The 13970-nt window shown below is 36.6% G+C and overlaps 2 protein-coding genes across 2 annotated transcripts in view; both read left to right on the forward strand.

Moving 5' to 3' along the window:
* The window catches only part of med13b (mediator complex subunit 13b), a 30733-nt gene extending 29201 nt beyond the window's left edge, over nucleotides 1-1532 (forward strand). The window contains exon 30 of the mRNA XM_079609816.1: nucleotides 652-1532. Within this exon, the coding sequence (XP_079465942.1) occupies nucleotides 652-784 (133 nt within the window). The 3' untranslated portion in view covers nucleotides 785-1532. The remainder of the gene's footprint in view (nucleotides 1-651) is intronic.
* Nucleotides 1533-2924: 1392 nt separating this feature from the next.
* On the forward strand, nucleotides 2925-13927 carry LOC306997522 (uncharacterized protein; the record flags this gene model as incomplete). Its single annotated transcript, XM_079610825.1, has 16 exons — nucleotides 2925-3175; nucleotides 3431-3461; nucleotides 3965-4125; nucleotides 4957-5164; nucleotides 6016-6091; nucleotides 6288-6541; nucleotides 6695-6772; nucleotides 6948-7021; nucleotides 8262-8428; nucleotides 9529-9726; nucleotides 9999-10085; nucleotides 10792-11045; nucleotides 12173-12322; nucleotides 12715-12855; nucleotides 13073-13196; nucleotides 13710-13927. The coding sequence occupies exons 2-16, from the start codon at nucleotides 3435-3437 to the stop codon at nucleotides 13925-13927; spliced, it is 2217 nt and encodes a 738-aa protein (XP_079466951.1). The 5' UTR covers nucleotides 2925-3175; nucleotides 3431-3434.
* Nucleotides 13928-13970: the final 43 nt, after the last annotated feature.

Consider the following 13970-nt stretch of genomic DNA (forward strand, 5'->3'; position numbering starts at 1 on the left):
ATGCATTTAATGGCATTAAACATGATTTATTAATAGTTAGTAAATCAATGATTTAATAAAAGGGATAGTTTACCCATAGGTGGCATTAACTCACCCTCATGTCATTCCAAACACACAAGACTTTTTCATCTTTAAAACACAAATTAACATTTTTAATGAAACCTGAAAGATTTGTCCATTTAATGAACAAGTCCATTACACCTCAATTTTGTTCATAAAGAATTATTATTTTTTTAAATCCAGATGAATCAAGCAGTTTGCGTCTCTTCAGAACACTTGGATCAAATTTCAGATTCATTTTCAGATTTCAGATTCATATGGATTTCTTTTCTGATCTATTTATGAACGTTTTGAAGCGTCAAATTTTTGGTGTAAATGGAGGGACAGAAATCTCTCAGGTTTCATTAAAATATCTTAATTTGTGTTTTGTAAATGAATGAAAGTGTCTCAAGGGTTTGGAACAACATGAGGGTGTGTAAATGACAAAATAATTTTCATTTTGAGGTGAACTAAACCCGTAAACCTCAAAAGTTGGCTTAATCGCAACCACATATTTCAGTCTTGCCCTTTTTTTCAACGTTGCCACAGCACTGCAATCAATATCCTCCTCTTCAAAAAAAAAAATTAACCACATATTTGTTGTGTTTGCAGATTTGTGCTGGAGCAGTACAATGCCCTCTCGTGGCTGACCTGTGACCCAGCGACTCAGGACCGGCGCTCTTGTCTCCCCGTGCACTTTGTTGTGCTCAACCAAATGTACAACTTCATCATGAACATGCTCTAACAAACGAGGGACTCTGCACAACTGTTGCCATGATTTCTCACAACAGACCCTGCAGAGACACCGCATCACTGCACTGCCGTCGCAGGCCTCCACGCTGTGGACACGGCTGGACAAACCAACTGCAATCAGACAGCGCACTTATGGCAATGCCAGGCTGCCCAGTTTATGCCAAGTGTCCATCTCAACAACTGGAGGGAAAGGAACTAAACCATCTCAGTGAACTGATAAAGGCCTGAAAGTGCAGTTTGGGTCAGGTTTTATCCAGTTGAAATGCCTGCATATATCTTATTTATTGTATGTTTTTAAATGTGTAATTTCTTAATCCTTTTATATTATATAAACACGGGAAGATGCATATTGCCTTCCTAAATTAAATGAAAATGGTTTGTCATATATGTAATTGTCTTAATTACAGAACCGACAAGTGAATTTGCTGTAGGTTGCTTTTAGAGGAATATTTAGAGAAATATTTTCTCCACAATTTTTACTGTCACAGTGTACAGATGAAGTATACAGGAGCTCACGTTCTTACCTTTGTGTGGTGGGGACTTTAAGATAGGCTGTAGCTACAGAATTCCTGTACAGCAATTTAATGTGTTCAAATAAGAGGACAAGAGGTACATTGTCGGATTATATATTTTATATCACAGATTTAGAGAATTGTGTGTGTATATAAATGTGTACATACAATTGTGTGCCGCTATGGATGGTGCAGCCAATGTTTTAGGAATAAAGTGTGTAAAACTTGAAACCTGTGGTCGTCATCATTGCACACCGTGCTTGATTTTGAATAAATATCTTGAGTTTCTAGGGAAAAAATGAGACTCCATATTGCAGGAGGTTTCATCATACTCTTCAGGTCTGATAAGCCCTCGAGGGAGAAATTGCTGTGTATTTATTCTGCTCAAATCCCTGTGAAATGACATGGTGCTATTCTCATCAGGCCTGTTCGCGCGCGTGTCCAGGCGACTGGCTGTGCATATGCGCTTGTTTCCTGATGGAGCTGAACCAGAGGCTGAGGTTTGAGTGTACGTGTTGTGCTAATGGCACTGTAACTCTTCATTGACACCCTGAGCACTGCTGCACCACTACTCTATATTATCATCACTATTCTTGGCATGATGATTATGACTCCTGGGGCATTATTATAATATTTTACCTCCTGTCTCTCTCAGCATCATGTTCCAGTCATTTTTGCTGCTGCTGCAGATAAAATATTTCCCTCTAGTGTCAAAATATTGTCATTTTGTTCTGCATTCCTTCCTGGAAATTGCTCATTTCTAAGATGTGAAGTTCCTTGAGGCGCTGAGATATGCATAAAATTACAGACATTAAACGAATTGTATATGTGTGTTTATGAAACTTCGGGCACTTGTATCTCCCAGGGCATGTATTTTTAATAAAACTAACAGATTTTAGCTGTTTTTCTTTTTAATGGTTTAAGGTGACATTAAAACTGAAAACTTATTATAATGCCTCGTGATTTATTTATTGTTTGTTTGTGTAAAGATGTTACTGCCTTATATTTGTTCTAAGTCTTCCAGTTCTTAAAACGTAAAACAAGAAAGCATAATAAATTATTTAAAAACTAAAACCAAAAAATGAATAACCCATTTAAATATTTATTGTGTGAAAATCATTAATATAAATTTAGACTCCCTTAGAGGTGGTGTCATTTTCTATGAAGGTATTTTTGGTGCAAAACTACTGAACACATGTGAGAGCGGAATTTGTAGCTGTAGAGCATACCCACACATGTGTATCAATAAATTTGAAGTCACAGAGATTTTTTTTTAAACTTGTAGATTTTTTTCCTCTCCTACAAATACAACACAACAGTTACACATTCTCAAATTCTTCATTGCAGGTGCACAAATCGCATTCTACAAATCACAAATTAAGAAATTTGTACGCTCACATTTTTGCTACAGTTGCTGCAGTGAATATGGTGCAAAACGCATTCACACACCTGTATAAAAAATGTGAAGTCACGGACCAATTTTGCACACCCGTAAATTAATATGTGAATCCATACAATGAGAGTTGCACACTTGTGGAATATCTGGTCACAAATGCATTACTTTTCTTGGATAGTTTTCTGACATAATCACAAGTCAAATTACTACAACTGCTGCTACGAGTCTCAAACGCATTTTTTTCGCCTTTAAATGACAAGTTACGCGCGCTCTCACATTTGCACCATATACTCCGTGAAATTGGGAGCAAAAGCAATTTGTGCATCTGTGAGGCAGGGGCGGGCCCTGTTCAGAGAGCAGAGAATTTCGGCCAATCAGAAGAGCTCGTTTGAGCCGCCGGCGCGCGACCGAGAAAGGGGAAAAAAAACCGTGACCATCTTCCCGCGCTGGATGTGAAGGAGAAGGACCAATAAAGGTATGTTTATTTTCACCGTATACCGTTATATGTTTGTTTAAGTAGTTTTAATATGTGCTCTGGTCGGCTAAGTTGGTAATCATTGTTTCTTATTGTTTCACGAAATGACGTTAAGTTAACTTACACTAACGGTAATGCTAGCCTAACGCATCTGTACTATTAAGTTTGCTATTCAATCGTCTCATAATTAAAGATAACAGCTACTCTCATATTAAACAATGTATTCCTTATATTCTCTTCTGCTTTACCTTCTAGAAAAATGACAGAACAGGGTGGGTCTTCGCAGGTCAGTATCATATCAAATGTGTACAATGTTTTTCTTTCTTTTGGTTTGTTTTTGGTGGATGATAACAGTTATAGGAATACCATAGTAAAGTAAAGGTATTGTATTTGCCCAGTAGGCATAATTGGAAGCTACAGTGAGTCACAGAGTAGGTTAATTAACATTCTATAAAGCCAATGCGATTTAAAGCACGTTTTAAATGCAAAATTCCCGTTCCATGAAATATATAATCACTATTTACATAGTTTAAGAATAGTTAGTTCACTCCCATGTGCCCTGCAGTGTCCCAAAATCAGCTGACCTGCAACAGATGCTTTACCACTTAGAAACAGGCACTGCCTCCTTACTTTGTTGTTTGATCTTATATACTCTTGACAATTAAAATGATGTTGGTTTAGGCATCAGAGACAAATCGTTTGTCTATATAATCAAGACTAAATTTACATGATTCCATTTTCTAAGTACATCTAATTAAATGTAACCCAGACTTCTCTCTAAATGAACAGAAGACAAACATTGAGTCAGCAGTCCGTGTACTTCTAAACTGCATACAAAGTGAAAGGGAAAGACCTCCGTCACATCAAAACACCACTGCTCAGCCTACTGCTACTGTTCCTACCAGCAGCAGACCTGTAAGACCAGCCACAGTGCAGACGGAGATGCAAAGGTAAGTGATTGTTAGCCAAACTAAATTTTGCTTTTGGCAAAAATAACCACAATTATTGTGGTCAAAAAGTAGGTCACTCTTACTTAACACAACTTAGGAAACATTCCAGTAATCACTCAGCCCTGTTGTAAAATAAGAATATTGTGTGCTGTTCTGAATTATCTTTATTTATACAATGGAGCTGTTGAAATCTTGAATCTGATTGGTTGATGAATATTCTAGGTGTGCAATTATTTTTAGGGAAATGCACGGCTAAAGTAGTTCCAGGCAGGTCTGGAACGCATTACAGTTCCATATCACTTCGCCACATGATTTCAATTATTTCAAAGGTCAAACAGATTTCAACAGTAAAAAACAAAACAAAAGAGAACTGTGTAAGAACTGAACTGAGTGCTTAACTAATTGAGCTTGAACAGTTATATACACATACCTATGAGTCAAAGTTACATGTATTTTCAAGTAAAATTAGTCATTTATGTCTTAAGTTAACATGAACAACTGAGAAAGCAATGGAGGCTTGGGATGAGATGCATAAGAAATGAGTCCTACACACGAGCGTTTTAAGGACAAAAACCTGAAAAATTTCTTGAAATACAATATCTGAACAATGATTGTTGTATATTGTATATTGATTGTTGACTGTTGTATGAGTGGAATAATTAACTCCAGTGCAATATTTTGGCCCATCATCAATTATTCCTTACTATACTCAGTTACAATGTAACACAATTTTACACAACAACAACTCAACACCGTTTTATATTCATTAATAAAATGTTACTTTGATATTTAGATTTTCACTGCTTAATAACTGTCTATGCCTCCTCCAAGATGTTTCCCATCTTTGTATTCTGGAGGCCAGAAACGAAAAAGAAAGTCATCGGATACTCCACGTGTATCAGCTATAAAATTTATGGAACTGCAGTTCTGCCTGCAACCTGAGAACACCGACAAAACCCCAAAGGATGAGGCAGTGCTCTTGCAAGCAGGTCTTGGAAGGAGGACCATAAATATGGATGAAAATGTGGATCACACAGAGGTTAGCCTTAAAAATATATAATAATAAAAAATCAACTCTCAAGACAGATATTTTTCAGTTACTGTTTCAAATCATGTGATTTCTGTTGTGGTCGCCATACTGGCAGTCAATTTTTGACATCTGCATATTGTAATGTCTTACAATTGCTTTGATCATGCCACAGAACTGTGTAACTGTGGTATACATTTTAAGTGATTTCATTGTCAGTCTGTCTAATCCATACACATTGTAATTTATCTCTTCTGATTTATCCCCTACTCTGCCTGTCACTGCTGTCTTGTGATTTTGTAGATTGATATCTGCAACAGCTGGACTGTACACCATGTTCCGTACACCAGGAATGACTGAAAGTCTTTCAGTCATTCCTGGTTTATGGAGGTGTATGAAATCATTTACATTTTTACATTTGGCAGACTTACATTGCATTATCCTATACATTTATACATAGGTATGTGCAATCCCCTGGGATCGAACCCACACCTTGCGTTGTTAACGCAATGCTCTTACCACTGAGCTACAGGAAAGCTAATCAGTCTGATTTTTGCAAATATCACTGTACATAGTAGGGCAGGGACCTGCAGATTGGCGGGTGAACCAAACAGCCTTTATTGCAGCTGGTACAGATCAGACAAACTATCAACATCTAACTTTATCTGATAACTGCCATCAGTCATCATTTAACTATTTCACCTCATAAAACACAAAAACACTGGTCGTAAAGATACCAAATCCTGACTATATGCTATTGATGATATTGATTACATGTTAACTGATGCCCCAGTTGTTTCAATTGACTGAAAAGATGGTGGAACTGATATTTTCACAATGACAGCAGTGAAAATTTATTACAGATAAGCCGAGTGCTGCTGGAAGAATTTCCCAAGATGAGAGATTTGCGTGGTGGTTGGCTGCTTACAAAGGCTTCAGGTGAGTTTTTTTTTCCATTGTTAAAGAAAACATCCAGACCTGTTAAGTATCTAGACCTGTTATATATCAGTTAAGCTCAAAAGTTTTTTTTGTGTTAAATTTTAATAAATGTAATCTTCAATAATATCATATTCCATCATACAAAGGAAGAAAAGGTCATTTGAATGAGCTACTAAAATGTTTTATGTTTTCAAAGGGGGCAGTGGACAAAGAAAAACCACTCCATTGCCCCAGGGCGCTGAAGGGTACACTGCCAAAGTCCTTAAGAGTTCATCAAACAATGGAAAAAATGTTATATACATTGTCCCTCTGCAAGAGAAAATTGATACCACCCCACTCCCATTTGACGCTGCAGAATTCGCAAGAATGCCGAAAAATGCCTGCATGACCTGTGGCAAGTTAATTCCTCTGCCACTGATACAGTTCCACATTGAGTCCTGTGGATATAATGTAAGTTGTCTTCTAAATTCTAGTTGTTTTATAAAATAAATATAACACCTCATGTCCTCGGCTATGGTTTGATTGAATCATTGTAGTGTAATTCAGTTTTCAGCTGACAAGTCATTGTTATAAAGGGTTGTTTTTTGTGTTTTATATTCAAAGAAAGATGAATTTGAAGAGGAAGCAGACCAGACAGTAGTAGACCATCCAGCAGAACAGGAGTCAGACCTTATTTGTGTGGTAAGCCATCAATGATGTTTCAGGTTAATATTAAAGCTGCAATCCAGAAACAAATTACACAGACTGATATCACAAACTTCAGTATATTTTATTCTTCGGTTCATATACTACTGTAGTATTTTCAGTTTCAGGTTTGTTAATTTTATATACCTCTTTATGACCACTTGGCCTTTAGGACTCCTGTCCAATTTGTGGAAAGCAGTTTCCTGCAGAGATCGTTGCATACCATGCAAGTTCATGTGGTGAAAGGTATCGCAAGCATGATGTAAATCAACAATCAAAGACAAAAAACCAGTGCCAGTGCTGTTATATCAATAATTTAAATTGATTCACTTAAATTTCCTTTCTGAAAAGGTGAAAAAAGCTTAATTGTAACATCCAGATTTAAAACAACTTGTATTGCTCCCATTGGCAGACTAATTAAAGTAGTCTTATAAGATATAAAATAATTCTTTGAATTAGTATGTCTTGCTATTTGTTTAGTATGTTTAGTGAAAAGCAAGGAAATCTAGATATAATTTGTGAATCATGATTTTTTTTTTTTATATAATAATTACATTTTCATATCACCCAGCATATTATTACAAAAAACATTGTCAGCCTGTTCATTATAGCCACAGAGCTAAGGCGGAGCTACAGATTAGGCGTCCCTAATTAACCCGCGTATCTAACAGTAGTTCCGCATTAATTAATTTGCACGCAAGTTTTATTTATTTTTGTACCGTGTATATTCATGCACCGAACCCGTATCGGTTCAATCCGAATACATGTAGGCTACCGTTCCACCCCTATACTTACTAAGACACCTGACCAACTCTCCACTGGTTCTCTTCAGACCAGATATTTATGTTTCTTCGATAGGAATTATTTAAATTTCTGTTTGGCTCCTCATCTGTCTCACGCCTGGGAGGCTCAGAATTGTATGTCTGTGGGCCATCGTAGGTTTGAGGGGGATTTCGGATCTCCTCAGACTCAAAACTCTCCATACTTGAATAGAACTTTGTTGGCACGTCTCCCTCTTCTGACGTCACAGCTCAGCTGTGTTTAAAAATATGATCTTGACAGAAATGGCTATAAAGTTTACTGTAGGGCAATTACAGTAATAATTTTAATGATAATTACATTTTCATTCAGACATCTAAACATTATTTAATATATCTAAAAAAAAACTGACATACTTTAATCTTTAATTTGGTGTAATGTCATGCTTACACAATTCTAACTTTCTTTAAAAGTCCTCACTGTAGACTGCACATCATATCATATTTACTGATTGTAGTTATACATTACTGGGCTTTTAGAAATCATAATGCTTTCAGATGCTTGAGGGGTAGCTGATAGGTTAGCTTCATACAGACTGCAATCAGGTGTGTCACATGCACAATGCCATGTTTGCAAATATCTTTTGTGTAATAATCTGAGTGTGAGTGTAAGTGTAATTTTGTTTGTTATATAGATTGTTCATGTGTGTTTATGTTTTAATGTTAAGTTTTGCAGATATTATTTCCACATCTACACTGCCTGACTCTGAAAGCAGTGCTGGTGCCTCTTTTTTCTCTGTCGACTCAACACTTCACACAAGACCAAGCACATCAGCTACTCTTCCAGTAGAGGATATGCCATTAGGGTCCAGACCTGTACAAACTGATGATTTGGGTTAGTGTTGATTTATTCATTAGTTCTTAATAAGTTAACTCAATACAGTTGGACATTATTTTGAAACATGCTGTAATTGTGAAATGTAAATTCCCAATCTACAATGTAGACATTGCAAAATGTCTGACTCAGACTGGTCCACAGTTCTTATATATTCATACTATTTAGACCGCTGTAGCCATGCAGACTGTGTTGTTTAAGGGTTAGTGCACCCAAAAATGTAAACTCTGTCATTAATTCTTCTCCCTCATGATGTTCCAAACCCGTAAGACCTTTGTTCATCATCAGAACACAAATGAAGATATTTTTGATGAACTCTGAGCTTTCTGGACCAGCCATTGAAACTTGAAAAGGCAGTAAAGACATGGGATATACTCCATGTGACTCCAGTGGCTCAACCTTAATGTAATAAAGCGACGGGAATATGTTGTGTGCAAAAAAAACATAACAAAAATAACGACTTTATTCAACAATCTCTTCTCTTCAGCTTCATTCTCTTACGCTGTTCACTTAGTAAACACAGTCCAGCGCTTCAGGTTTTACGTCAAATCGCTGGCTCGTTATTGGCCGAGGCTGGTCACATGATCACCACGACACGTGTGCCAATAATGAGCCAGCGTTACTATGTGAACAGCTTAGGAGAAGAGAGAAGAGATTGTTGAATGAAGTTGTTATTTTAGTTTGTCTTTTGCCCACAAAAAGTTTTCTCGTCGCTTCATAATATTAAGGTTGAACCACTGGAGTCACATGACTATTTTAACCATGTATTAACATGTATTAACTGCCTTTCTGGGCCTTGAAAGTTGCAATGATGTTGCTGCCTACGGCTGGTTCAGAAACCTCTCGGATTTCATAAAAATATCTTCATTTGTGTTCCGAAGATGAACAAAGGTTTACGAGTTTGAAACGACATGAGGGAGAGGAATTAATGACAGAAAATATTTTTTGGGGGGTGAACTAACCATCTAAGTGTATGAGCCTGTGTGGTTTACAGTACATTATCTCATGGAGACTTTATTGACTCAATTGAGTTGCAGACCATGTTGATTCAGACAGCTTGGTACTGTGGCTTTAAACAACTTTTCTGCTTTCATTTCCAGCTTGGAAAGGCATTGTCAGTCCAGAACTGGCTGCAGACCACTACAGAAGACAGTGGCTGCAAAAAAAAGAAGACGAGCCTACCCTGAAAATTAAACTAGACATCGGAGAAGATGTAGAGGAGCAAGAGGGAACGATCCTCAACTTCTACAAGGCTCCCTACATTGATTGGGCAAGACCGTTCCAAGCTAAATTACAGGGTACTGTAACTTAACAGACAGTACGCTGTACATATGATGTACATCTTATTGGTTTAATTACATGTATAAGAGCATTGATTGTCTACTCACTGCTTTCATGCTTTTTTCCCTTTCTTAAGATCATATTCTAAAATACATTTTGAGCATATACTGCCTAAATTTAATATTTTCACATAATGGGGGAGAGTATTGGAGAAAATGATCAATACATTTTTGTACAGTATATTAGTGCACTCATTTGACTTTGTGTTTGTAATTTCTTGTATTTTCAGGAGATTTGGCTATTGGGGATGGTGTGAATCGACACTTTTTAAGTATGGTAATGCACAAGTTGCAACATGGTTTTACTGTTGATTTTGGTAAGTTTACTGGACAAATCTGGCATAAAAATAATAAATTAGCTAAATTAAGTTCTTAAAGATTTCTTTTAGGGTGTGTTCATACTTGTAGCTTGGTTCGCTTGGTATGTTTGGTCTGGACCAAAAAAAAAAAACATGAATTCCTCACACACACAAACACAGATCTGCTGCATGGATACGCGGTTCTGATGCATGTACCGAACTGTGATGGGCAAACTTGTGACAATGACGAGAAAGAAATTATATGAGTGAGCATTCTGTCCTTTTTAGGGTCTTATCTTCCTGGTCTTGGTTCGTTTACATGTTCTCACTTGGCATGTTTGGTTCAATTGCTCTGTTAGTGCAGTTCATTTGTATGAGTGTGAACGCTGCCATCTGAACCCTGGTGCGCATCAAAAAAGCAGACTGAGACCGCTGAAAAGATGAGTCTCAGTCCACTTCTAAACAAACTGGTGTGGTTCAAATGACCAAACAAACTAATCAAACTACACTACAGGTGTAATTTCACCTCAGAGCAAAATTTTACATTGTGTGTTTTTGTTTACAGGTAATAATAGTTTTTTTAAAAAAGACAAGATGTTAGATCAGATGCTGTTTTTGCACATACAGATTCTTTATATCACTCATTGTATACCTTTAAACTGGGGACTGTCAAAAAATCTAACTACATACTAACTAAATCTATGGTTTGATTATTTCCCTGTAGGAAATGCATGCGGCACTTTACTCTTTGAGGGCCAACCTGACCATCTAATCCCTTCCACCTCACAAGTTTTGGCGCAGAATGAAATGTTTATCATGGCAGGGAGAATGATTGGCCATTCTTTTCTGCATGGTGGACCTCGTCTGACAGGTCTTAGCCCTGCAGTTCTTCATGTGCTGTTAGGTGGAACACCCCAGACAGCCACCATCACACTAGAAGATGTGGCAGATCTAGACATCAAGGAGACCATCAGACCGGTATGTTCCAAGAAGTGCAATGCAATCCAGTATATATATATATTTTTTTAATTGCAGATGTGAAAGTGCATATTGTCAGCTTTAATTTTAGAGTACATCCATATCAGGTGAACTGTGTGGGAATTGCATGTCATTTTATTCTAAGTACACATGTTTTATCTTAACAAAATTAATGAGACAATTCAATAGAATCTTGATACCATGAGATGTATGACTGGGTTCCTATGCAAAAGTATGGAAAACACAGTTTGAAAAAGTATGGAATTCGAGTAATTTGTGTAAATTAAAGAATTTTAGTAATTTCCTGGTCTGGACAAGTACGTCAGAATGATAAAAAATGGTTTACCAGACTATTGCACCGATTTTTTTTTTTTTTAAATTAACTATATAGCCTATATATATATAGCATTTTAGGTTTCAGAAAAGCAATTTAAAAAAAAGAAGAAAATAAAAATATTTACAGATGACTACTAAATACTAGATATAATGCTGAAAGTAATGATATTAGAACTGTTTATGTTAAATATGGTCTGAAAAATGTTCGGAGTGGTTTGCAAATTTGAGTCTGAAAAAAGTACGCCTTTTTGTAGGAACCTTGGACTTAGTTACAACTGCAACAAATTCCAAATGTAACCACCACATACGGAATCAAACCTAGATTTTTTCATATTTATTTAACATATCTTTATTGCGAGGATTTACCCCTTGAGATGAAACATCTCGTTTTCGAGGGGATCCTCCAGTACATCAGAGCAACAAAAAAAAAAAGCAGCAGAGCAAATATCACGGTCAAAGACAGCACAACAAAATACTTTTATACTTTTTCATATAAACTAAAATTAAACGCAACTAGCCAAACATCAGGCATCAGATGATTGATCACTTACTCTTGGACACTGTAAAGTGGGTCAATGTTTTAAAAGGTTCATAATTCGAACAGAGTTCATCAGATATGAATGTACCTTAAAATTAAAGCTTGACCAGTCTCTTCTACTGAGAACGTAAAATATGTTGCATTCCATAAGCCAAAACAAAGCTGTCATTGTAAAAATAATTTAGACTGCTCTATATTAAGTGGTATATACAATTGATATGTAATTGTGATGGGTCTCATATCGATTTGAAAGCTCTTTGAAGATGAAGCATCCAAGAACCAATGCTGTGGACTCACTGAGGATCAGAGGGCAGCTGTAAATGAGTTGGCACTGGCATGGGATCTCCCTGTATTAACAAAAACCAACAGGACTTGGCTTCTTCACAATCTGCTTCAACATGCAGTAAGTCCAAAGTTCCAACATTTAAAAAAATGAAGGATTTGGTCATTTGGGTGTATATTTGTCCCATCTAACTGGACATTTTCATATTTCAGACATGCTTTGTTCTTTTTTTGAATGTACATTCCTGGTTACTTTTCCAGGCCTAGTGGTAATTTGACTTTTTCTCGTAGTTTGTATGCAACTGAAAAGGGCTTAATTGTGTCTCTAACCCTTTTCCAACATCTCCAGTGCAGTAATTTATGAGTAAATTTATGTTTCCCACAAATAAAGTAATTGTTTAAATATATGAACATGAGAATAAAAAGGAAGTAAACACTGTAACAGGGCACTCAGTAACTTTGTGAGCACATAAAGACAAGGTAACGCTAATTTTATCCTTCTGATATTTTGAGGTTCTTGGACGAAATGCACGCCAGCTGAAACAGTTCAAGCAGGGATTGAGGGAATCATTGATTTTGCCACTTTTGGAATCTCGACCTGACACAGTGTTAACGGTTTTTCCACGTCAGTCAATGGCTGAATGCAGTGCTGAGGTATTCCACTTTTTGTCCAACAGTAATTTTAATCGGAAAAAGTGCCATCTGACAATTTTTGTAACTATGTATCTTAGTATCAAGGAATATTTTTTGTTGTTATTGGAGCAGTTAGAAATGCAAATAAATGGGACACAACACATACTAAGCCACAAAATAATGAAACCAGCATGTGGTTATAAAATGTGTATAGTTGTCATAATCATCTTGTTCTTAGGTTATTCTAGACCACATTAAATGGCCTGATGAAGGAGGGTTGGAGGATGATGGAGATGACAGTGGGTACTCAATTGACATCAAATGCAGAATTATGGGGTACTTGCGTCAGTTTATGAAAACAGGTAAATTGCATACTGATATTCGTTTTCCTATGTAATGTCCCATCTAGTGCTTTCCACTTTTAGTGTTAAACAACTACCCGCATCCACCTGACCTCACTCATCCCACACACATACAATTTCCTTTAATATAAGGATTTTGTAAAGGTACCTTATGGAGGAATAAATTATGTTCATTAAAAAAATTCTATGCATTTTGATTTTGAATAATTCTTATTGGTTTATAGACACCTATTGAGAAGGTGCGTTGTCTGTTTGTGTACAACGCATGAAGAAATAAAATAATTATAAGATCTGTTCCTCTGCCATGCTGAGCACTTGTTTTGTCCTACTTGTGAAGTCACATCAACAAAGCGTATTTACTCAATTATACAAACATGTCAGACACCATAGGAAAAACATGTACACTAGACTTTTAACCTTAACATGCTTGCAAATTAGCCAAATATTTTTTTTACTGCAACATGTAGGGTTAGAGACTCAGTTTTCTTGTGCTTTGGCTCTCTTTATTTTCAGTGTCTCAAGAGCAGCTGAAACAACTTGTCAAGTTTTGGGTTGGATGGGAGATACCCATGGCTAACATGAAAGTGGAGGTGGTTAGAGCGGAATATCCCACTTCATCCACATGCTACCGCATGCTTCGCTTGCCAGGTTACTACAAGAGTTACAGCGAATTTAGTGTTCATTTAGAGAACTGCATTGCCACAAATGACAGTGGGTTTGGATTATTGTAGAAAGTGGAACGCTCTGAATTCACAAGCTATCTCATTTCATTGT

Source organism: Phoxinus phoxinus, assembly GCF_949152265.1.
Source record: "Phoxinus phoxinus genome assembly, chromosome: 4".
Taxonomy (NCBI): Eukaryota; Metazoa; Chordata; class Actinopteri; order Cypriniformes; family Leuciscidae; genus Phoxinus; species Phoxinus phoxinus.